Source organism: Pituophis catenifer, unplaced genomic scaffold (genome assembly GCF_029215685.1).
Source record: "Pituophis catenifer annectens isolate HBS135680 unplaced genomic scaffold, rPitCat1.0.hap2 SCAF_8, whole genome shotgun sequence".
NCBI classification, from domain to species: domain Eukaryota; kingdom Metazoa; phylum Chordata; class Lepidosauria; order Squamata; family Colubridae; genus Pituophis; species Pituophis catenifer.
The window spans coordinates 54741693-54768225 of NW_027256888.1; the positions used below are offsets into that span (position 1 = coordinate 54741693).

General features: G+C 36.1%; 1 protein-coding gene across 1 annotated transcript in view; it reads left to right on the plus strand.

Annotated features, from left to right (window-relative positions):
- Positions 1-26533, plus strand: part of ARHGAP10 (Rho GTPase activating protein 10) — a 95336-nt gene continuing 68803 nt past the window's right edge. Inside the window, exons 1-5 of the mRNA XM_070949101.1 lie at positions 1-524; positions 21521-21616; positions 22151-22212; positions 25310-25381; positions 25813-25914. Coding sequence (XP_070805202.1) covers positions 371-524; positions 21521-21616; positions 22151-22212; positions 25310-25381; positions 25813-25914 — 486 coding nt within the window. The 5' untranslated portion in view covers positions 1-370. The remainder of the gene's footprint in view (positions 525-21520; positions 21617-22150; positions 22213-25309; positions 25382-25812; positions 25915-26533) is intronic.

The following is a 26533-nucleotide window of genomic DNA, read 5'->3' on the forward strand; positions in this document are numbered from 1 at the left end:
GGCTCGTCCGGGGAGCTTCTTCAGAGCGGCGCAGCTTCTGCCTCGACTTCCAGCGGAGCACTCGAGGCGGTCCAAAGGGTGCGTGGAGCTGGTGGCGGATTTCTCAATGACCAACTTCTCCCCCGCCAGTCTCATTCCTGTGGCGTTGCTCGTCGGCGGCGCCGAAGCCCTCCGGTTCTCCCGCATTTCTTTTAGAGGGCTTGGGAGAGTCCTCGGCGGCTGTCGCCTTTGCCCGGGTGAGGCGCTGTAGAGGGACCGGTTCTGGTCTGGAGGAGAAGGCGGGCGTGCTCCTCCTGTAGCCTCTCGGAGAAGGATTACATAGGCTGAAGTATTTTGGTCTAACCCTGCCGCCGCCGCCTCAGCAGCAGCCATGGGACTGCAGCCTTTGGAGTTCAGCGATTGCTACCTGGACAGCCCTTGGTTCCGGGAAAGGATACGAGCTCATGAAGCGGAGCTGGAGAAAACCAACAAATTCATCAAAGAGCTGCTCAAGGATGGCAAGACGCTGATCGCCGCCACCAAGAGTGAGTCGAAAAGTTGGGAGAGGCGGGATCCAAAAGTATGTGTGGGGTGGTGGTGGTGGGGGGGTGAAAAGAAAGGCTGGTTTTGGCATTAAGAGGCGCAAAGCAAATAGTCGACTTTGCCACCAGATTTCTTGGCGCACGTGTCCCGGTAATCTTTTCTTGCCCCTACAAGGTCTGGGGGCGCCGAAAGCGCGATTAGCTGTTTGGATTATTTCTCCCGACTCCTCCTCTTGCCTGGGCCAAAACAGCAGATGGGAGCGCAGTTTGAGAAGAGTGTTGGGTTTCTTGGATTGGATGATTGAAGCTCAGAGTAGATAGAAAAGGACGGGACGAAGAATTGCTAAGGCAAGGGTCGTGTAAGGGAAAAGGGGGGGGGGGCCTTCCCAAATTCATGACCATTCGGCAATTTTACGCTAATGACCGAACCGATTTGCATTCTTTGATATCTACAGCAGTGCATACACGAATTCATGCGGATAGTAAAACACGGTTAATACTGAACTTAAGAAAGAGCTGCCGCTTTCCTACTAATACGTTTGCATAATTTACACAGCATAAACTGTGTTAATATTATGCTATTCTGCTACTCCTTCCTGAAGTATACATTGAAATCTGTCTCGAAGCCGCGCAGCCTCTGAATAGGAGAATCCGTCAGGAATTCCACAACATTTAATGCTTCCTGAGATAAAACTTACTATTTTGGGCTTATCAGTATACCTTGAACCTCCTGTGGCACTTCGAATTATATTTCAGAGCCTTTCCCTTTAAAAAGAAAAAATCAAACACATACATTCTTGAATATGACTTTATTATATACAATAAGAATTCCCACAGCTGCCTTTCCTGATTGTCAATTATAGGCCCTTGATGCTGTAATCAGAGTTTACAAGATTCATATTTATGCACAATATGATTTTATAGCTTGATTTATTCCTCAGTATTTGTATTGTGCAATCATTGTGTAATCATTAATTACTTGATTTAAATATTTTCGGAGTACACATCACATCTTACTTTACTTTGCATTCATTGTAACAACACAGATACGTTTAACTTAGGTCTGAAACCAGGAAACTAAATACTGTGAGGAAATTCAACAGATTCTATAAAATATATTTACTTTTGTTTAAGGTAATCCTATATGTACATCTGTATCTTTTGTATATACACATTTGTTTCATGTAATTTAAATGGATCTGTTAATGTTATATGTGTTTGGTGTTTATATGGTGTTATGTTTACTGGGTTTCGGGGAATAATACAGGTTCCTAATCCCTGAATATTTTGCTTAAAAGAATAAATCTTAAATAAAAATGTTTTTATCAAGTTTTGCTGGGTCTTTAGGCTCCATTCTGCTGCATTTCTGAGGCTGCAGAATGGTGTAGAATGATCAAGTTATGCAAATCTCAAGCTTGCCAATCTTATTTCTAATTGTATCCTTAATGACTTTTTTAAAATTAAACACTCATTCCTTTTTTCTTCCTTGTCTTGTGTTCTACAGAAACATGGGTGTATTCCTTAAAATTGGAACTTTGATTTCTGTCAGGGTATGCTGTGATATTGAAGATTAGCTCATATTTGAGTTAATGATTTCCTGATTACAGCACTGTATCAATTCAACAATATGGACCAGATAATTGTAAATGGGAAACTGTATTTGTTCTAATTGTACAACAAATTGTAAACTTTCCTTAAAAGTTTCTCCTTTCCTCTTACAACACAGTTTTGATTTATACAATAAATGGCTTTTCCCTGAACAGCTGCAGGATTGCAGTTGGGTTGTTCTTGCATTCATTTAACATCCCGGATATTGTGCTGAAATAATTAAATGTTAAGCCTTTTAGTCTTCTGCAAGCAATTACATCCATCATTTTTGTTTTTATTTGCATACATTTGTAAGTTTGAGGAAGAGCCTTAAATCAACAACAAAACAGATTGGAGTGGAATAGAGTTCCACTAATAAAATATAGCTCCACTAAAACATTATTACTTGCTGGATATTCAAATGCACTATAACAGAACTTTGGTTTAGCAAAATAGTTTTTGATACTTATTTTGGTTGTTTTTCAGTAATGAAGGAGTAGGATGTATAATTTATGTGTATTTTCATACTAGTGTTTGTTGATATTGGTAAAAGATAACATGTTTTTTTCTTTCCCTTTTGTTCTTATTTACACTTTGGTTCTCAGTTCCAAATATTACACCACCTGATATTTTTCAGGATGTTCTTAATCACAATCTTGCATAATATTATACAAGTACTATATAATTGCTATAGAACAAATGCATGAAAAATAATATTTCTAAAACTTGAGGATAATATATGTTTATTCTTTTTTGAGAATTCTTTCTGAGACATGGAAAAACACATGACAAATATTTAACATAGACAATGTAAATATTAACTGTGTCCTGTTCTTCTGTTCACATTCATTAAAAAAAAATACTAAATAACACTTTTATATCGATGTTTAGGGTCCTCTAACTTCTGTTTTTAATAGTTTTTAATCAAGAATTCTAATAACAGTAAAAGAAAATACAAACTAAACTCAGAAAAAGAAAGAATAAAGAAAAAATAAAATGAGCAGAGACAAAAGAGAAAAGAAATATTAAAGAACTGACTTCTCATCTTCATCAGAACAAGGTCAGGAAGAAATAATTTTTTATCCCCTATATGATAATATTTATAAGAAATATTTCTTCTTTCCATAATCCATCCTTTATCCATACACAAATCCATAGATGCAAAAACTCCCAGGTATACAAATATGTTTTATTTTAATGTTGATCAAACATACCAACTTTATATTTCCTTTTCTTCCAATCTTAATCTTTAATTTATTCAAATATTGTTATCGAGTTTGATCTCTTCAGTTTTTTTTTCCTATCTCAAAGGTTTCTTCTAGACATTAGCCAACTTTTTTGTAAATCCAGTAAGAAGTCCTCATCTAGTCATTTTCTTAACTTGTCATTTGTATTTCCAATTTAATCTGTTTCTAATCCATATTTGTAAAGTATTTCTTCCATTTCCAATTATGGTTTTTCTCTATCAGGAAAACATTTCACTTCTTTATTCTGAAACTTTTTTTTCCTGAAAATGTATTTCCCCTCTTTTTTGCAAGATCTTTTACCCTTTGTGTCTCTTTTACTTCTGCCATATTTTCTTTTAACATCTTGTTTTTGAAATAGTCTATCCATCATTGGAAGAAGCATACATCATTGCTGACATTGTAACTGCTGTTTTCTGACTCCTTTCTTCAAAGATCTGGAGTATTTCAAATATCACGGCATTTTCTGTCAGTTTACAAAAACACAAGACAGGCTTTTCATGTCCTCCCCCTTTTCCCCCCTTCTTTCATTCTGGAATCTTTAGTTCCAATTTGAAATCATAAGGTCATGAATTTTTGTTAGGATAGACTAAACAATTTAATTCCCACTGTTTGTATGGTGGTGTGTGTTTATTTAATTGTTTCCAAAATTTTATAGCAAGAGTTCTAATAATTCAAGTTTGTTTAGTATTTTAATTCATTTATAACTAACTTATATCGAACTCTTACTTAGGTTTTTGACATTCATTTCCAATTCTTTATATTCTTAAGGATTAATTTATCTTTTATTGAAGAGTAAGGTAAATTTACAGGTAGTTTTTCAAACTTGTCATTTTGAAGTTCTCTGTGATCCTTAAAATAATTAGATTTCAAAAAGTGAGGTTAATAAACCCAGTATCCTTTAAAAGGCTCTGCCACAGTTGGAAGCATGTTGGTTTCCCTTTGCCTCCTACCCGTAGCACTCAAAACTTGGGGGGAAACTGCTGTCCTGCTGTCTGTTCATGAGGAGCAACTGCCCAAAGCACAAATAAGTTATCTGTTGTTCTCTCCTTATCAAGAGAGGTTCTGTGGGACCAATGTACTCGTCATTCCTTTAGTCTTGGCCAGAGATGTTGTGTCTGCTGTTAATGGAGATGCTTAGCTCTATTCTTCCTATGGAAGTCTGTAGTTCTGTAACTTCTTATTTTCACTTGTAATTACTCAAAGATCTGTGGTTACCTGCAACCATTTTCCCATTACGAAGTGGCAGCTCTTAAAGTTGGTGCAGTTACTCTTTGGGATCCAGTTTGAGTCTCTTATGATTTCCCATTTCAATTTTTTGAGGACAAATAGTTTTATGAGCGTTTTAAAGTATCTCCAAAGTAAGCAGGGCATGAACTAGATTCTTTCTTTCCTTTAAGGTTTAACAATAAAATTATCTCTATAATTACTTACAATGAGACCTTGCTTGCAGACCTGACTGTTCACTCAAGCTTTTGGTGAGAATGACTAAGGCTGCCTTTTAATTTAGTTTGTTTTCTTTTGCTTCCACCTAGTTTGTTCTTCTGCCATCTGTATCATTTTTGTTTGTTTTTGTTTTTATTATCATTTTTTATGTCTTAAATCATTTGTAAAGGGCCCCGAGTCACTGGAAGTTGATTGGCATATATATTTTAGTAACAATGCTTTTCCTAAATTAAGGGTTGAAAAGATATAAGATTTTTCTAGCACTGCATTCCTGACTGAAGGGACACTATCCTACTGTGGGGCAGAGATAATTCACAGTACTTAATAACATGTGGAAACATTTCCCTAAGAAATTTGTTGTATAGTTCAGTAATATAAAAGTTTGTTTTGCTATTTTTACATTTAGTTTTCAGAAGTAGGTTTGTGAAAAAGAACTAAATTGAGAATTATGCAATAATAAATAGGAAGTTTAGCACTCTTAGAAATGTTTTTTGTAGAACAATTTTTAAATTTGTATTTAGGACAGCATCTATATACACTCACTTCTTGCTAACTTATTGAGTGAGTTCCATTCCAATAATCAGGTTCTTTAGTGAAATACTAGCTAAATAAAGACATTTCTGAGAAAAAGGGAGACCTGTGAATGATTGTTAACTAAAATAATTGCTAAATGAGGAGTTACTGTATTCAAGGCTTCATGCAGGTAAAATTCTTAGTTGATTTAAATGAGAACAAAAAGAAACTTCTTAAAAATATAAAGCACATTGTTCTTCCTGTGAGGTCAATTACTTTATATGTAAATATGTACCTATTAATATGGAGAACTGGACCTCCATTTCCAGCTCTCTGTAGAAAAAGCAGACGTAGTCCTCATAACTGCAGAGGGGTGGAAACATTGAGATAGTTTCTAGTGGAAACTCATCAACTAGAAGCAAAATACCTGATAATTTAATCAGCTTTCCTTTCCTTCCTTTGAATATAGTAATGTCTATAACGTGAACCCATTCTGAATCAAGGAGTACCAGTTCTTAAATTGATAAAACAACACATCACATTTTTGCATCATTTAGCAATGGCAATCCCTATGGCTGTCTTTAAGTGAATCCTACTGGTCATTAACAGAGGATCCATCCCAATTCAAGCCATTCTGGGCTAAGTCTTTCCCAGATCGAACCCTCAGTGAGGTAAGAGATTACCTGCAACCCCACCTTCCTATTTCCCCCTTCTGTGCTTTTTTGGCCACCTTGCACCCTGCCTCTCAGGACAGCAAGCAGCCTGAGAACTGTGTGGCTTTGGGTTGCTTTCCACATCCCAGGAAACCTTAGTTGTCCCAGCCCAGTCCCAGTTGCCCTAGTTACCCTGCACTCTCCATTTGACTCTTGCTCCCATCTTATTTCTCCCACTGATGACAAGACATGCCCAACCTGGATACTAGGCCATATGTGGCTGGCTTTGCATGGAAAAATGAAAACGCACAAAGCAACTTAAAAGGGACTGCAGCACATTCAAATGCCCCTTTGCACTATGTTCCTTTTTCAGCCCTTTTCAAGATCCCCTCCCCTTTTCCCTTTTTCTGCCACTCACAGTCAGCCTATTCCTACCCAGGAGCTCTTTTCCAAGAAATGCCCCTTTCTTTGCAAACAACTTCTGGGCAAGGCTGGGGGTTGACTTTGTGCTGTGAAAAAGGGGAAAAATGGCTGCTCGATTATTATATTTTTAAGGCTGCTGTATTTGGTAGAATAATACTTTCAAGAGCCAAGAGAAGGTGGGATAAGGAGACTACAGGGGAAGTAAATTGGGCGAAGGATTGTAACAGTGAGCAGTACAAACAATATTATGGGGAGCATTGGATGGGCTGCTCCAGGCAAGAGGGATCAACAATTCAGTGCTATTCCCCATTTCTGTGAACCATACTTTGGTCTGTTGCTGCTAAATGCAAGATATTTGTTCAGCAATGCTATATTTCTCCACCATTTAATCAAGGACAAAAAGGCCATCCTGGTGTGTATTGCTGAAATCTGGGCAAGGGCAGGGGAGGTGGCTCTTTGGAAATTTGCCCAGGTTTTTCTTTCATTCCATTTAACTGTATTTAAAACTGCTGGGAGAGGTCATCTGTCAGCTGAGATAAGGTATCAGCAATATAGAATAGAATATAATTCTTTATTGGCCAAGTGTGATTGGACACACAAGGTACATTTTACATTTCTACCTATGATTGAGAAAGGGCTTGATGTGGGCTTTACATAGTATCTGTGAGGAATAGGATGAGAAGAAACAGGTACAGATTAAATTCAAGACAGAATGGCGATTTATCAAATAATTATATGGATTAATTAAAACTTTGAAATCCTTACTTCTCTAGAAAGAACAGAATGTAGTCCAAGGGCTCTTTTGGATGTGGATCCTACTTTAACAGTGGGTATAGGCTGTGACCAAGAATTTTTTTGGATTTTTTTCCCCCTAAACTTAGGCTAGTGGGCCAAACGTGGCCTTTTCTGAAATGAGATGCCCTCATACTTGCAAACAGCCAAATCTAAGTGGACTCTGGGTAGTAGCATTACTACTGTTGAGAATAACAGTTCAACAGCATCAAGAGTAGGTATAGGCAATCTTTTGTTTGCCAAGGCCTCTTCTAACATTTTTTGGTGGGCCGAGAACTACAAAGTGTATGGATCTATATTGCATACCTTGAGCACGGATCAGTTGGGAGAGGAACATTTGGGTTTTTGTTGATATTTTAAAAGAGAAATACCTATCCTGTGGCTTACATACGATTTCCTGTGTCAAAACTTGTATTGCCAGCTTTCAGTTCATGATCAGAAGCTATTCCAGAAACCATAAAAAGGGATTCAAACTAGTCCAACCTCTCTGTATTACCAGTCCCTACCCTGCCTGGGTGTTTGCAGAAAGTATCAGTTTAAGCTCTTGGATGTTGACTCATCAGGCCTTGTGAAAAGGTATAGCTTGTTATTTAAAAAAAAACTGTTTGTTAACATTGTGTGGTGATCTGATAGTTAAGCAAGGTTATTGGCATCCACAGGAACATTGTGGTTGGAAGCATCTTGCCATTTAATGCCAGCAACCTGCAACTAACTTATACAAAAATTATGTCTGGAGCCTCATTTATCAACATTATCAAAGGCATTTTATGAGCTTTTTTGAGGCTAGTTTAATATTAATTCTTAATGAAGAAAGGTATATTTATTTAGATACAGGTTCGAATGATTGTTTAAAATATTTTCTCATTTCTTTCAGCAGAAATGAGTTAATAGCTTATTTTTAAAACATTAACACTTTCATTTTACTAAGAAAGCAATATGTTTTTGTTATATTTGAGAGCATCATTCATATAAAAATTGTGAGAAGAAAAGTTTCAGAATAAAAAAAGCTAAAGTTAGCTCTTTCTAGACATGTTTGTATTCTTGGTTTTTTTCTATAAAGAAAAAAGTTGCATAATTTTTTACTCAGTTTATAGTTTCTGTTGTGATTTTGAATATCTTATTTTTTTCCAGAAATAAACTTCATTGCTTTCCCAATTGTTTTTGGGTTTCGCTTTATTTAATTTTCAGCTGATTTGTTGATTATCTTAAGGCTGGAAAGAAGTTTGCTTTGTCTCCCAGCTATCTTAATGTGAAGTATAGACTTTTGTAAATTTATTTGGAAACAATTGGTTTGCGTTTATTTTGATGTGGCAAGAAATTCTATGCTTTCCTTGATTTTTCTTTATACCATACGATTTTTCCTCATTGGTGTCATTGGAATGCTGCTTCTTAAAAACTATTATTGTGCTCCAATTGGAAAGATTTGATCAGTTGCTGAGCTTTTGGATTGTGTCATTAGATGGGTAAATCTCTTTGGAATCTCAAAAGAGTCGAATCTTAGGCGAAGTCATTCTGAAATATATGTTGACACTAGATTAAGATAATTAGTAGAGTCATACTTCCTTGCATGTCTGGAATGACTAAAAAAAAGACTTTCCTAGCCTACAGAATTTGTTCAGTTTGTGGAGTTCTTCTGATATTCTTTGTCTTCTTTATTTTATCATAGTGTTTGTTTGAAGATATTCAAGCATTAATTTGGATTTTAGAAAATGCTACTTCAGTCTTTCAGATTCAGTTTAATTCCTGTATGATTTGTTTTTTTAAGTAGTTGCTGCTTCTGTTTTACCTATATAGTATCATAAAAAGCAAATTTAACAGCACTGAGTATCTTAATCTCAGTGCTGAACTGTCATGCAAAATAACACTTTCATGCATATGCCTGTGGGCTTTTTTCTGTATTTCATAATAGTTTATGAATTATTGTATAGAAACTGTTTTAGAATATTTTGCCTTCAGTCATTTAGATTCTAAAAATGTTCTAGCTTGCATATGATTGCATGAAATATACTCAGGATACCTTAGGTTATTATAATTATTCTACTTTCATAGTGGGTTAAGCATGTCCAAAATAACCAGTATTCTCTTCTTACAGTAGCAATATACTGCTTGTGGCATAATATGATTAAATCTAATATATAGACTACTTGTTATGAAAAAGTATCAAAGTTGTGGTTTATGGGTAGAAGGAATAAATATTTATAGGCCTATGGTTTATGGAAAATTAAGCCTAGAATATAAGATAAGTGTACAATTGAGAAAGTAAATTAAATGTGTGTTTGTAAAACTAAGAAAGCTATAGCAATAGAAAGAGATTAGTTCCTAAGAGATGAGGGGGGGGGGGACAGAGATTTGGTAATATCTTTGAATTCATTGATATCTACAGCATATTAAATCATATTAAATATCATATCAGAACTATTTTAATGTTAATTAAAATTATGCATCTTGGATTACTATGGATGATAAACTACATTATTGAATTGACACTGGTTTGTGTCAAGCTTCAAAAGACTTTTGCTGTTGTAACTATTATCACATCTGAGCTTGTCAATGAACAAGGGGGGGGGAGAGGCTGATAGAAAATGGCCCAGACATCAAGATGTTGGTCTGAGAACCAAGGACATTTCGGCAGGTGTTTATAGAAGCTAAAAAAGACTTTCCCACAACAAAATCCAGAAGCTGTATTGGACAATGTGACCTCAGTTAATGGGGGAGGGGGGAGTAGAATTTGAACTTTAACTATAGGTATTAGTACGGAAAAGTTCTAGATCTGGTTTTGCCTTCAAACATGCTGAAATGATCGCAATAAAGTTTTGCATAAAGAGATTAAACTGTCTCGATCATGCTTGCTCTGGTTGGGTTTGTCAGTTGGAACCTTGACAGGTTGTTGCTCTTACTGGGCCCTTAAAAACTATTCATTCAACAAATAAACAAATGAACAAAAATATGGATTTAAGCAAAGATTATGTTGAAGCTGCTTGTGAAAGGAGTCAAAATAATTACTTTCAAATTGCGTGCCAGATACGCTAATATAAGGTATGAAAAAATTCCTTGATGGAATTTTATTTGTTAAATTTGTATAGTACCCATCTTTGCTCTCAATATAGAGAGATTCACTGATGATGCTGCCGTCACTGCTCGCTCTGCTGAAGACCTTCAACAACTTATGTACAGTTTTAGCAAGGCCTGCCAAGACTTTGGAGTAACAATCAGCCTGAAAAAACAAATCATGGGTCAGGACGTGAATCTCTGCACAAGAACTGGAGGTCGTCCATGACTTTGTGTACCTCAGCTCAACTATCTGACACACACTCTTTAGATACTGAGCTGAATAAATGTATTGGTAAAGCAGCCACCACGTTTTCCAGACTTACAAAGAGAGTATGGCTTAATAAGAAGCTGACAGAACATACAAAGATCCAGGTCTATAGAGCCTGCATCCTGAGCACACTCTTGTACTGCAGTGAGTCTTGGACCCTCTATGCACGGCAGGAAAGAAAGTTGAACATCTTTCATATGCGCTGTCTCCGATGAATTCTTGGCATCACCTGGCAAGACAAAGTTCCAAATAGCGCAGCACTTGGAACGTGCTGGAATTTCTAGCATGTATACACTATTGAAACAGTGACATCTACACTAGCTGGGGCATGTCGTGAGAATGGCTGATGGGCGGATTCTAAAAGATCTCCTGTATGGAGAATTAGTGCAGGGAAAGTGCCTCAAAGGGAGACCGCATCTGTGAATTAAGGATATCTGCAAGAGGGACCTAAAGGGCCTGGGAATGGACATTAACAACTGGGAAACCTTGACCTCTGATCGTTCAGCTTGGAGGCTAAAGACACAGCATGGCCTTCTCTAATTTGAAGAGACACTTGTTCGGCAGGCTGAGGCAAAGAGGCAGTCCCGGAACCAGCGAAATCTGGGGGCTGGGCAGGGGACAGAATGTATCTGCCCTCAGTGTGGAAGGGATTGCCACTGTAGAATTGGCCTTTTTAGTCACACTAGATGCTGTTTTAGGACCTCTTTCAAGAGCACGATACCATAGTCTCTTAAGACTGAAGGATGCCAATGAATAGTACCCATCTTATTGTTAAAGCGATTCTGAGTAGTTTGCAGAAAAATAAAAATAGAGAAAAAAGATAATACAAATTATATATAATACAAATCAGGATATTCTCTTTATCCTGTCAGCCAACCCCAGCCTAGAATGTCCCTATAGGCCAGGGCTCCAGGATAACTAACAGAGCCAAGTTAGGCTCTCCTAAAAGACGATGAATGTGAGGTCCCTCTTCACTTCCAGCAGGAAAGTATTCCAAAGGATGGAAAAGCAGAGAAGATTCTTCTTTTGGAGCCTGCTAACTCAAATCCTTTGGCAGATGAAATCCAAAGTAGGTGTCTTCTGCTAAAGCGAGTGGGATGGGTTAATCTCATTTAGGTTATATCGCTCCTTAGGTATCCTGAACCCATGCCGTAAAGGGCTTTATAGATAATAACCAACAGCTTGATTTTGACCTGGAAGCAAATTGGCAACCAGTGTGGAACAGCGATGTTGTATTCGCCACTAGAGTGATTTCCAGAACTATCTGCACTGCTGCATTCGGTACCAATTGTACCTTCCAAATACTTTTCAAGTAATTGTATAGCGTGTTGTAGTAATCCAGCCAAGAGATGACCAGAACATGAGTGACTGCATGCTGAATGGTAAAATGAAAGAGGCTGTGAATATTAGAAATTGCATATAAGAGAATGCAAAAACTTTTAAATTAGGGTCTCTGTGTGGCATGGGTTTTCAATTGAAGGAAAGAGAAAAGGACTTTACAAATTTTCCAAGTTAGTAAACAGCCAGTTTTCACTAGGAATACATCAAAACATTAAAAATTGTGGCTTTTTCAGTATTATATAATACTGAAAAGAGAAATCTATGAAATCTACACTTGATCTGCAGCTACAACTGCACAAAAGGGCAAGAACTTTCAAACAACACAGGATTTATTCTGTTAATAACGTAATATTCAGAGGTTTATCTATTTAAAAATAATAATACCAACCAGCACAACCATGCCTGTGTTTTATAAATAATTATTTGTTTATTTAACTTTTACCCTGCCTTTATTATTTTAAAAAATAACTCAAGTTGGTGAACATACTAATATGCCCTTCTTCTATGATTTTCTCAACAACAAACTTGTGAGGTGAATTGAGCTGAGAGAAAGTGATCAGCCCAGTTACTCAGCCAGCTTTAATGCCCAAGTCACTGTTTCTTGGTTTCTAGCCTGATTCTTTAACCACTACACTTCACTACACTACACAAAAAAAGGCCATAAAATAAATAGAATTGAAGTGTAAAATGTTTTGTGTGAGTTGAAGGTTGATTATTTCCCCTCTCTACCATTCCCTTTGCTAGACAGTACACAGGGGGAGTTGAAGTGGCTGTCGGCTGGCTAAAAAGGTTTAGATCTTTGGAAGTGGAGCCTTAATTTATCAGCCTTTCCCTTGCTTTACCAACTCCTTCCAAACCCACATTTTTTTTTCCATAAAGAAACACAAGAGTCATATGATAACATAAGTGATGATGAGAGCAATAAACAGATCATTATTGTTGAAGGTAAAATGAGTCAAATATGTGTACTTATTGATAGTTGAGAAGTTGTAGAGCAATTCTCGTCAAGGAAATATTGAGCAGTGGACTTTGCTTTTTAAATATCTTGCACTCATTAAATATAAATGAGAGCAAAGATTAACAAAGAACAGTATTATTACCTTTGACAGCTATGTTTCTCACTAGTACTGTCTCATCTCTGAACCGTAAAGGGATTGAAAGTAAATCCTGAACATCTGACAAAAGGACTCCATCCGTCATAAGAATTTATCCAGTTATGTAGATCCTAACTTGAAATCCATATATTCCATTTACCTTTTTAGAAGGTGAAAAGTCAAAAGGGTCAAAAAGAGACTGAAAAATGACCTGGAACATAATGAAATGGGTGGGGTGGGGTAATTATTTGAAGAATAACTACTGTTATTCTGTTTATAAAGAGGAAGCTAATGTAGACTCTAGAACTTGGCTGCTAGATTACATTCTCTCAGACTTCAATACAAAATAGCTAAGATAAAAATCTAGCTCATTATTGCAAATGAGACTAAATCTAAATTTATTAAACAGTTAATTTATCTCAAAAGTGCTTTTTCAAAAGGTAACTGGCCTTTGTTTTTTTCTTGAAGACGTTTCGCTTCTCATCCAAGAAGTTTCTTCAGCTTTTCTTCAGAGCTGAAGAAGCTTCTTGGATGAGAAGGGAAACGTCTTCAAGGAAAAAACAAAGGCCAGTTACCTTTTGAAAAACACTTTTGGGACAACCATGACCTGGGTGACTGAGGAGCCCCATAGAGACATGACTTATCTCTTCTCATTATGAGGATGCACTTCCCTCCTACATCACAGCAATTTAAAAGCATTGTTTGCTCTTCCTGCTATTCCCATCTTTTATATTGCTGCTCATTCATCACACATCTCAGGAGGAGATACATGATTATACAAATAATGGTTCTTATAGAAAAACATATTGTGCCCAAGGCAATTCAGCAAACTAGGTACAATCCAGATGACTCACCAAACCACTCAGGTCTTCACAGCCTTTCAGAAGACGGGCTTAGTTGGAGCCATGCCTTCCAAAACCTGAATGTTCAGTCTCTGTAAGACAATTGGGTAAATTTCAGTATATTTGTTAGTGAAAAAAATTGTTGAATAAACAAGACATTTTTTAGGGTAGAGGGGGCCCTATTGACCTATAGAGCTCTTTATGTTTTAGCCTCAAGCCAGCACCAGCCATCTTCAGTTAGTATGTTATATATTTCATGGTAAAAAATTGAGGATCCCATATTTTAGCAAATGACAAAGAGAAACTGGAAGATTTTTTTTTCTAATGGTTTTATAAAATAGCCTCTCTTTGAATACCAAATTACCATCCATAAAATGGATGGTTTCAGAGGACTTTTGGTAGTACACATTTTGCTGACATTGGTTTATTTTGAACCATGTGATTTTCTTTATGTTAATAAATTTGGTAGGTACAATGATTATTATTTAACCTTAAACTCTCTACCGTTGACCTCACCCCATTCGTAAGAGATCTGTATGGGGCATGCATAAGTGCACCAGCGTGCCTACCGTCCCTGTCCTAATATTCCTTTTTACTTACTGTTTTCATGTATTCAAATTATGTTTATACTTTTACCTGTTATCTTATATATGCTTGACAAATAAATTTAGGATTATGATTATGATATTATAAATTATTATAATATACCTGAAGTGTCTTTGTTTTTACCGAGGATGTTTTTATACTGTGGAGGCTGAGTTTAGGTTTATTGCATATGCTTTTACCATTCATAAAATTGTGTTACAATATGGAGGTTTTTAAGTTTATCTCATGGAGTTGGAGGGATATAAATCCAGTGAATAAATATGTAAATAATATTTGCTAAATAAAATTTAATAGCCAGCAAAAAAATAAGGCAAAGTCATTACCTTGAAATGGTCTGCTATTTATTGATTACTGACACCAAATCTAATTGGATGATCAAGCAAGTAAAGCATATTGTTTTGTTTTATATCACTTTCTTCTTCTTTTAGGGGTAAGAAGTTCAAATGTGTCCTTACTATCTCCCTACTTCCAGCCACTCCATAACTCTCAATTACAAATAATCATAATACTTGAAAGAAGAAACAAAACATTGCCCTTGATAAAGTGCAAGCTTGCTAAGTAATGATTTGAACTGATAATATGTTTTGTTTTAACTTTGCCATTTGTGCAATTTGAGAAAAATGTAGTTAACTGCATTGAGAATTTGATGAGCTATAATTAACCGGATTATAACAATCTACAATTACAGCATTCTTTGTTCTCTTTTAGCATTCCTATAGAACAAGTTTTATTCAGCTCTGTTTTCAGCTTTCGATCAGAGGTTGGCATCCTTTTTCTTTTCTGGATGTTTTCCTTGGCAGTCTGTGAAGACACCCAACTCTTGTGTGGGAAGTATTATATCTTCCCACATAGCATCCCCATGGTCATGTGATAAATTTGGATGCTTGGCAATTGGCATGTGGTCACATAATCACCTTTTGGGACCTTCTGACAAAGTCAATGGGGAAGCTAGATTCACTTAACAGTCATGTTACTGCAGTGATTCACTTAACGGCTGTGGCAAGAAAGGTCGTAAAATGTGGCCAAATTCACTTAATTGTTTCATTTAGCAAAGGAAATCTTGTGCTCAGTTGTGGTCATAAGTTGAGGACTTCCTGTAGTAGAAATACAATTTTGGTACCAGTAAGCTTTAAGCTTCTTCATAAATGCTTAGATTTGCATAATGACAATGTTCAACATTTGCTTTTGGCTACAAAACAATGAAGTGACATACATTTTGTATTTGGCATGTTGAAAACTGAATAGTATAACAACCTATCTATAACACATAAACACACAAATACAACATGCATGTTTGTACTATTGTCATTATAGGAAATAGTTTGAAAACAGAGCAATTACTGCAGGCAGTAATAAAATGGTTCTCAATTTCTGAATAAGCACTTAAAAACATTCCCATTATTACACCTTCTGTTCTCTTCACCTGAGTCACAGAGCACTTAGCTTTTTTCTTGGCAGTATGCTTAATAGAAAATTATGACTCCACAGATAAAGAAGATTTAACAGGGCTGAGTACTTGCTAAAATGTGACTTGAGAAAACATGTTTACAACAATCTGTTGTTGGCAGAAAATGATTGTGTGGAGCCTGCTAAATGGTTATACTGATAATAAATTGGATTTCACTTGCACAGATCAAAATTTTATGTATTTTTATAGTTTTTGTTATATCATTTTGGTTATTTTTTGTATTTTGTGTGGGTTTTAACTTTGTGAGCCACATAAAGATATAGGTTCCCCCACACATGCGTGCTAATAGTTTCCTGCTCTAGGGGGCGGTGCTCATCTCTGTTTCTAAGCCGAAGAGCCAGCGCTGTCCAAAGACATCGCTGTGGTCATGTGGCCGGTACGACTAAACGCTGAAGGAGCATGGAGCCCTGTTACCTTTCCACCAAAGTGGTCCCTATTTTTCTACTTGCATTTTTTATGTGCTTTCAAACTGCTAGGTTGGCAGAAGCTGGGACAAGTAACGGGACAAGTCACCCCGTTACGTGGCACTAGGGATTCGAACCGCTGAATTGCCGACCTTTCGATTGACAAGCTCAATGTCTTAGCCACTGAGCCACCGCGTCCCACATATGGTTATATAAATTGAACAAATAAATAGATATACGCATAAACTTAAAATTATAAAAGACCCATACGAGAAGTAATAGCTCAGACCAGGACACTGAACACATTCCTTTGATATTTATGCAAAGTTGATTTATTATACAAAATGTACACTTTTCTGCCCTTAGCTGTGACCTTTAAGGACTGGGAAATCTGTTTCTTTTACTTTATACTTATCCCTATATTACCCCCTTCTTTCCAGTGCTTACACTTCATTAAGTGCTGCTGGAATTAGTAGTAGCCTGGTAATTGCTCCCTTTTCTGAGTTGTTCCTCTGACTTTCAGTCCTTATCAGTTTATAAGGGAGAATACAATTAGTTGCTGCTAGCTGGCTGTAGCTAAGCTGCATCTGTGGAAGATTCTTGTGGATATAGGTGTCTGCTACTACTTTTTCAGCTGTAGTAGCTTCTGAGGCTTTTGACTCACTCCACCATCTATTTTCACTTCACGTCTTTCATGCATGATTGCACTTTGGTTTTCCAGTGCACTCTCATTTCTTTCTTTCACCAACATCTACACCCTGCACTTTCAGTGTTTCTCTTGTTTTCCTGAAGTACAATTGATGCCCTTTGCTCTGTTAAAGTCCCATGAGCACAATCTGTAAGGAAGGAAAACTCAGGTCAGCAGTTTTGAGTCAAAAGACAGTCTCGTATGTTCATTTTCCACTCTTTACTGTTGGAGACCTATCTTTATTTACTGCATTATTGGCACCTATAACTATTCTCTATTTTGTATAAATACAATTATGGGCTATATTTCTCATTTGGTTTGTCTTTGCTTTCCCCCCCCCCCCCCTAGCAAAACCTTTAATAACAACTGCTATAATTAGGCGAATGTGTTTGTTGTAATTTTTTTGTTGTTTGAATACAACCAAATAAATGTGTTGTTAAAATGTGGAATTTATGTTGTATTAACTATGGCTAATATGAGTGCACAGTTGAACCATAAGCTGGTTTAATTATATATAAACTAATAAACTTGATAGTATTAGTGTAATGTGTTTGGTTACCTTTGCAGATGTTCAGAAGCTGCAGTTAATATTAAATATGGCTGATCCTATAATGACTGGGACAATTGAATTAACATAGATTACATTAATCTTGAGGCTACATTCCTCAAATATGTATCTGACTAAACTTCAGTTACTGCTTTTGACCGAAAATGCCAATATATTTTGGGCCAAAAATTGTCTGAAGAAGTGCCTATATGTGCCTGTATAATGTTAAGATTAACTAAGAATGACATTTAAAATGTGTTTGCATGCTGAGAAGAGGAACAACTAGACACAAGAACAGTTTTTCCCCAAACGCCATCACTCTACTAAACAAATAATTCGCCTCGCCCATTTGCCACCACCCGTTTGACGGTGCCGTGGCCTGTTTGCCGCCACCGCTTCGGCCAGTTTGCCGCAGCCCATTCGGTGCTGCCGTGGCCTGTTCGCCGTGGCCTATTTGCCACCACCTGTTCGCCACTGCTGTGGCCCATTTGCCACCACCCATTATCGCTGCGATGGCCTGTTTGCCGCGGCCTGTTCGGTGCTGCCGTGGCCTGTTCACCACTACCTATTTGCCACTGCTGTGGCCCATTCACTACTCATTCACTGCCGCCACAGCCTGTTTGCTGCGGCCCATTTGCTGCTGCCGCAGCCTGTTTCCCACTGCCACAGCTCGTTCATCGCAGCCCGTTTGGTACTACTATGGCCCATTCCCCGCGGCCTGTTCGCCACCACCCATTCGCTGCTGCTGTGGCCCATTCGCCACCACCCATTCACCACTGCCAACACCGCTGCCTGTTTGCCGCAGCCCGTTTGCTACTGCCATGGCCTGTTTGCCACTGCTGCACCCCATTCGTCACCATCTTACTCCGTTTACTGCCGCTGCCACACCCGGTTCGCCGCCGCTGCCGCACCCCATTCATCGCCACCTTGGCCTGTTCACCACTGCCTGTTTGCTGCGGCCCATTCGCCACCGCCTGTTTGCTGTGGCTCATTTGGCGCGGCCCGTTTGCCATTGCTGCCATGGCCCATTCTAAAACAGATGATGAGCACTGCACCAGCCTCCTCCCCCTGCCTCAACATTTGCTGTATAAGACACACTGAAATTTTCACCCACTTTTAGGGCTGGAAAAAGTGCGTCTTATACTCCGAAAAATACAGTATGTGAGATTATATAGTAGATTATGTTTGATTATAAAGAAAAATACAAATCTAATTGCTATTCAACAATGGAAAAGATTTCGTCAGGACATGAAGACTCTCCTTGAGTGAAGCTCTTGAACTTATCTAAATAACTTGTTGCAATTCAGAAATTATTAGCTTTTTTGTCTACAGATCTTGTTCCATCTCATTATTTACATAATACTTCACAACAATGACTTAAAATTCAATAATAAGAAATAAATATTCATGTTAAAATGTGAAATATTTTACACTGTTTCCTTTATGGAATCTGAATTTTATGAACACCAATTACAAAAACATCAATTGTTTTAAGTAGGCAAAAAATCTGTATGGGTGTGATTGCCATGGCAGCATGGAATTTAAGTCTGTGTAGTATAATAATGTGGCAGAAATCTTGCCTTTTATGGGAAAAAAATCAGATTTTTCAAGATAAAATGATTCAATAAATTCAAATTCTAATTTAAACCTTCTTTAAATTCTATAAAATACTTGGCACAATTTATATATGTTAATATATCTTCCTACATATCATCTTTTTGATAGATATATAATTGTTCAACCAACCATATTTAAAAGGCAAGATAATTTCTATTGCCTTCTTACTTCAGAGGACAGCATTATAGAATGTCGTGTGTGTGCATGTGTTAAAAGAATTAAATGGCAGATTCCTTGCATAAAAATCAATTTGTTTTTATTAACTGTATTTGTTACAAATATCTGGTAGTGGTGTGGAGCCTGCTAAATGGTTATATTGTTAGTAAATTGGATTGTACTCTCACAGATTATATTTGTATGTTTTTAGTAGTTTTTATTGCTTTAGTCTGTTTTAATAGTTTTTGTTGTATGATCATAGTTTTTCTTTTATATTGCATTTTGTATTTTAATTTTGTTAGCTGTGAGCGTCACATATGGTTAGATAAATTAAAAAACAAACTAACAAATGTACACTGCTGAAGCAAATTGATTTTCAATAATTTAAATGTGGATAAATAATGCAAAAAAACAACAACCAAAAAACCCCAACAATAACAGCACATAAAGCATTAATTATGGCTCCAGTTAGGTAGCAGCAATAATTACACCTTAAAGCCCTACTTCCATTTGATCACCTTTTCAAGGGTGTTCCAAAAGAGGGGGGTTGCTAATGAAAACCTCTAGTACTGACCTGCCCTCTCATTTATGAGGACTCTTTAACATTCCCACTTACAATGATGGTGGAACAGAGACTATTTCTCCATGAAAGAGGCAATCCTTAATGTTTTTGGGGTTTTCTGGTTTGCACCAAAAGCTTTATTATAAACCAATGCAGCACCCACAACACAAGCATTATATGGCTGTTGCAGCGTTCAACTGGCAGCTACAACTGGCTGCATTTCTTTTAATAAATATGTCTCTGTATCATAAGACTCGGTGCCTAATCTACTGAGATTGTGTACTACAAATATAGTAAGGTGTTATCGACAGAGCAGAATATTTGTTGCTCAGGGTTGAACTGTGACGTCCTTGATGCTCGTTGAGCTTGGTTGTTTTCTTGCATATGTTTCGTTACTGAAGTAGGTACCATGTTTCGCCGAAAATAAGACCTAACTGGAAAATAAGCCCTAGGATGATTTTTCAGGATGCTCGTAATATAAGCCCTACCCAAAAAACAAGCCCCAGTTAAGAATGTCAGCCTAGCTTGACGCATTTACGAAAATAGACCTAACTGAAAAATAAGCCCTAACGTGCCTTTTGGAGCAAAAATTAATATAAGACCCTGTTTTATTTTGGGGAAATGCGGTAACATTATCAACGTTAGAAGGGAGTGGTGATTGCTTTCATTTTATGGCTTGTCAGTGTTGGTGGAATGATCATGATGGCCCCTTGATTGGGATCAAGGAGCCATCAAGACAAATCTACCAACATTGACAGGGCAAGTTACTGTTCTTCATTCTCTAGCCCCACCCCCACCATTTTAAAGAATTATTCATTCTCAAAATGACATTTAACACAGCTGTGGTTTGTACATACAGTATAGGATATACTTAAGGATACTTCATATAGCTTCCACTTGATGCGTGCCTTCTGAGCAGCTGACCTCTGATGAATTGTGAATGTTAAATGCATGTGATTCTGAGCCAGAGAACAATTTATGGGGGAAGTAATGAACAAGTTCTTAATATAGCCAAACTCAATTCATAGTATCACACAAATGATGCTTTTAGTCAATAGAAGGGCTTTTTAAATGTATTTTTATTAATGCATTTTTCCCGTTCAATCATGTCCAGTTCTCAGAGATTGCCTTTATAAAGTTTCCTTGCAGTTTTCTTGGCAAGATTTTTCAGAAGTGCATTGCTTGCTTCCTAGGTCTACAAGAAGTCATATAGCTGCTTTGGGCCTAAGGCAGGAATTCATGATTTTTCAATTTCCAACCTGATGCCTTGACCACTACATCAGATTTGCTGCCTAATTCATAATACAATGACATACTTTATCACAATTAAAATTTCTGTTCCATTTATGCCCTGATGGAACTTCTATAAATTATTGAATATACATATATTAAGTATAAATTAAAGTATATATTTTATCCAGAGAGCTTCAAAAGTTACTGAACAGTAAATAACAGTGCTAAATGTTTTTTTTCACCCACTTTGTCCCTCTCACGTTTATATGCAAGATTATAATACCATAAGTTTATTTAATCAATACAGTTGCCCAAACAAAACAAAAACAAAAACAATAGAAAGTCCTTTAAATAATGAGTCAAAATTTAGATTTTTTTTGTTGTACATTAATTATGTATTAAATTCTTTTAAATTCTTTTATAGAATTGAAAAGCACTATCATGCATTTTTTTTTTGTTTTTAGATCTTTCAGCTGCCCAAAGAAAGTTTGCTCGTTCACTGAGAGATTTCAGGTTTGAATGTATTGGTGATGCTGAAACAGATGATGAAAGATGCATAGGTATGTCAGTACAAGAAAATTTATACAGGTAGTCCTCATTTAACGAACAATCCCGTAGCAGCCTTTTTAAATTTCAACAGATCCCCAAAAGCTTCTTATGACCTGGTTCCAGAGTGCCTATGGTTATACACAGATACACATACACTATAGTCACATGACTGCATTGTGGGGACCTGTATTCTGTGGTCACATGACCATAGTTTACAAATTTTTTTGGCCAGTTTCTATCCTTAATTTATTTCTAGCAGAAAAACATGCGTAGGAATATATGGATATATTTAACAATCATAGTATTTGCTTAACAGCTGTGGTGTTTGCTTAATGACCTTTGCATTTGCTTAACAACCACTGCAAAAGAAGGCATAAAATCAGGTCACTTGAGTGCCTTGATTTATGAGTCTCATGACTTATAACAGAAAATCCAGGTTTTAGTACATTTGTAAATGGAGGACTACCTATATGAAATCTCAAATTTTATTTTTTTTTCTAATTTTATTTGTTGCATATAGTGTCTGATATTTATTCCTGTTACAGATGCATCTCTTCATGAATTCTCTAACTTTCTAAAAAATTTAGAAGAACAAAGAGAAATAATGGTGAGTTCTATTTGATAAAATATAGCAGTATGTAATCTGTCAGTTCTGCATATTAGTTTTGTAAAATATAACAGTTTTGTAATCTGTCAGTCTTATTAGTTTTGAAACTCCAAAAGTTTATTATATATCCATTTGACTCTCTTGAAGAAAATATTTTAATTTAATCTAATTTTTCTAAAAGTTTCAACATATAACAATACTTGGCCAAGCTTGCCTTCATTTAGAAACCAAGAAAGATTGGGCTTGGTTAATTCTTAGATGGAAGACCTCCAGAAAGCATCTATGCATTCTTTGAACCAGATCGTGTAGGTTGCTTTAGGGCTCAGTAAGCAGTATTGGTAGTAGTTTTTACACAATTTAACCATACATTCCCCAATCAATATCATCTCCAGGTCTGAGATTACAGTACCATTCTGATCATTCCATAGCCAGTCCTTTCTCATGTGTTAGTTTCTATAGTTAGTTTCCTGCCCAAGCAATGAAACCATTTGAAGAAATTTTGAAGCAGACCCCACCCTTTGGCCTCTGCCTTCCAGCAATTTAGCTACTTGCAGCAAACAGCCCGTTTCAGCTTCAGCACAGCCTGATTAGCGCAAGCAGTTGATTGTCGATTGGATCAGCCTCCCAACCCTCAGCTGTTTCAGGCTGCAGGGATTGCCATTGCCTTTTGCCGCGCGGCCCTCCTGCAAGCAAGCAAGCAAAATCCTGGGAGGCAGATTTTTTTTTCCTTGTGCTAATCAGGCAGTGATGAAAATGAAAATGAAACTAAAGCAGGCTGTTCGCTGTTTGCAAGGCAAATTGCTGGGAGGCAGAGGCAGAGTTATTGTAAATGTTTTATGAGTCTTATTTTCTTCTTTGTGTCCTTTTGTTGTAAAATTTGTTGTAAAATTTCTGTCTAGAATCAACAATTAGCTGGAATTTAAAAAGCATTTCACTAACTTAATTAAAATATTACCTGAAAGAAAATAAAGAGAGGGGGAAAAAGCTTTACATCTAACAAATTGCGTGCTGAATAACTTAACTGATTCTGATTACAATACCAATCTATGCAAAGAAAAAAAACATAAAAACAGTTCCAAACTGGTAAAATTTCATATTATTTCCCATATCCATGCACTAGCGTATGTCTTGTTTTCCTCCCCCAAAAAGGTAGGTGCGTCTTATAGTAGGAGTGTCTTATACTCTGAAAAATGCAGTAACTTGGAATGTTGGACTAATCTATCAACCTTTTCCTTTGAGAATATACAGGAAGTACAGATCAGAAGTTCATTATGCGTTTTCTTACTAGTGAAAGTATCACTTCACTGCACCATTCAAAATAAGTTTTAGTAATATGACAGGTGATTCATTGTGAGTTTCTGTCAGTCTAAAGCTGCTGTTTCATGTCATGAATTCTTGATGTGTGATTCCTGAAAAAAAGTCTCTCTTATACAAACATATACACCCAAATGCCTGTGAAAATATTTATTTACACACCTTGGAACAAAGGAAGAAATGTGAAATTTTGTTTTGAGCTGAACTCTTCCAATGCAAATATGTACTTTTGTAAGATTGCTAATTGCTTGATAAAATATACAGAGGGATCCTTTACCCTCTGTTTTCATTTGGTAATATTCCATGCAACTGGGAAAATGTAATTGCTATCTTATACACGTTTAGATAAAAGTAATCCATGTTTGCTTCTTACTCTCAGCATTTGGCATTTCCCAAAGAAACTAAGCAGGATCAGGCTAAAGACTAACAGAATTTTGGAGGAAGGGGGCAAATTCTCAGAAAAAGCAGTGGCAAATTATTTCTTGATGTTGTAATCCTTCCGTCCCGCCAAATCTTGGCTGTTTTTGTTTGGTCACTGAGATGAGCTAAATTTGAGAGACACTCTTCTTTTTAGACCTGCATAGTTATAAAAAAAAATTGAGGCAAGGTTCATCTTCAAAGCAGAAACCCTAAATATATTTCCAAATATTACAGAGTCCTTCAGACAATAATAAAATCTTCTTCAACAATGTGAATGTTTACTTTCATTCATTAAATCATATGGCTCTCTAGGTGTGAGTAAGGCTATATTTATTTAACCATAGAGATTAAAAGTTTTTGCCTAATCTTTATCATCATCATCATACCCCCAAACTTAACAATTGTCAATATGTCAGGCAATAAAATCTGGATAGTGGATGTTGCAGTACCTGGACATAGCAGAATAGCAGAATAGAAGAGAAGATACAAAATACAAAGACCTACCAATAGAAGAAGAGTGACTGTATCAAAAGAAAGCAAAGATGGTATCAATAGTGATCGGTGCTTTGGCTGCACTCCTAAAACATCTGGAATGCCACTTGAATACTTTCAGTATTGGTAGAGTCACCATCACTCAAATAAAGGCAGCTTTATTTGGAACAGCTTACATCCTATTGGAATACTTTTAACACCATCTACCTATCCCAGGTTCTTGGAAAGCACTCGATGGGTGAATAAAAATGCCAAATCCAGTCTATAAACATCTGGCTGACTGTGTGACCAACCATAATTTATTAAACTTATATGCCATCCAACTTAATAACTTTGAGTGCCTCACAATGATCAAACAAAGAATTACAATAAATTAAGAAAACATAAAAGATAGACATACAAGATGGCAACTGCCTGAAACAAAAACTTAGATGAAAAGTCATATCTTTGTGGGTCTTCTAAAAAACAGCAGACTGGGGACTATATGGAATATGCAGCAAATGTCATTCCAGAGGTGTAGTTGAGCCTCATTATAATTAATTAAGCAAAATATGTTCTGATGCAATTTGATATATACCCTAAATGCATTATTGTCAAAAAAAAAATATTATTAGAACATAGGAATGTATATCCTAGCCAAAACTATTTGAAGTCTGTTATATTTTCATCTGACATAAATTTACAACTGATAGAATAATTTATATACGTGTATGCTGCTTTTCTTGTGTCAGTGGTAGTTTATTAATAGAAGTTGATGTGGATTTATTTTTAAAACATGATATTTTTATTTGGAAAACACAGTATAATGTTTTCTTCCTACTGTAGAATAATCATAATTATACTTGTATTTATTTTCTTCTTTCTTGAAAAGGCCCTAAGTGTAACTGAAACTCTTATCAAGCCTCTGGAAAAATTCAGAAAAGAACAACTTGGAGCAGTAAAGGTTTGTTAATAACGTTTGTTTTTGTAGCTTCATTTCCATTTTATCTGTTTTGTTTTGTAAGTGAAATGGTAAAAATTTAACTTGAGTAGGAAAAGTTGGAGATTATACTTTCTTCAGTACTTTATGGATACATGTGCATTAAGTTCAGTTAATATTTAACTAAAGATTTTGTATATTCTTACATAGCAATAGCACTTAGACTTATGTAGCCTCTCTGTTGTGTTTTATATTTTATTGAACAAAAACAACTTATACCAAAATTGGAATTGTAGCTTTGTTATACAGTATTCCTGTAAATCAAAACTTCATTTTTACAATAACATGTATTCATAATAATACATTTGTGATGTTAAAAATGATAAAAACCAACCAATTTACCAATGTATAAATAATATAATATTTTTTTTATCTTTACATTTAAAATGTTTTAGGAAGAAAAAAAGAGGTTTGATAAAGAAACAGAAAAAAACTACAGTTCACTGGAAAAACATTTAAACATGTCAGCTAAGAAGAAAGAAGTACAAATATTGGAGGTATCATTTATATTATATTATCAAATCTCTATCTGTTGTAAGCATTTGCAATAATAATACTTTTGAAAATAAATTGCTAGCAGCAATTTTTCCATACTGAGATGGAAGCAGGGAATGAATAGCTGAAATCTGAGTTATTCTGAATAGCTGAATGAACAGCTGAAATCTGAGCAATAGAAAAAATTCTATTGATAATAAATATTATTTGTTTTATATATCATAAATTAATTTGCAGTAAAGTCCCTAATGTAGAAGATGACCAGGCAGAGTCCGTGGCAGGGTCAAATGCATCATCAGTTTGGAATCATTACATTCCCAGAAGAGATCTCAGTCCCCCCCTCCTGAATTCCATTAACCCTTATCTAGTGCCAATTTGGCTTGACTGTTACTAGATCAAATTCTTGTGTATAGGTAGTATGAAATAAAATTTTAGTGCTTTGAACTCAACTTCTGTTACTGGTTCCTTGCACCAGACACCCACCAGTGCTTAGATTATATGTGTATTTTCAGGAATTCAAAATGCAAATATATCAGCTTGTTGTTTTTGATTATATAATCAAAAACAGTCATTAACATTTAGTGTGTGAATGCAGGTTATGCATTTTAATAAAATGAAATA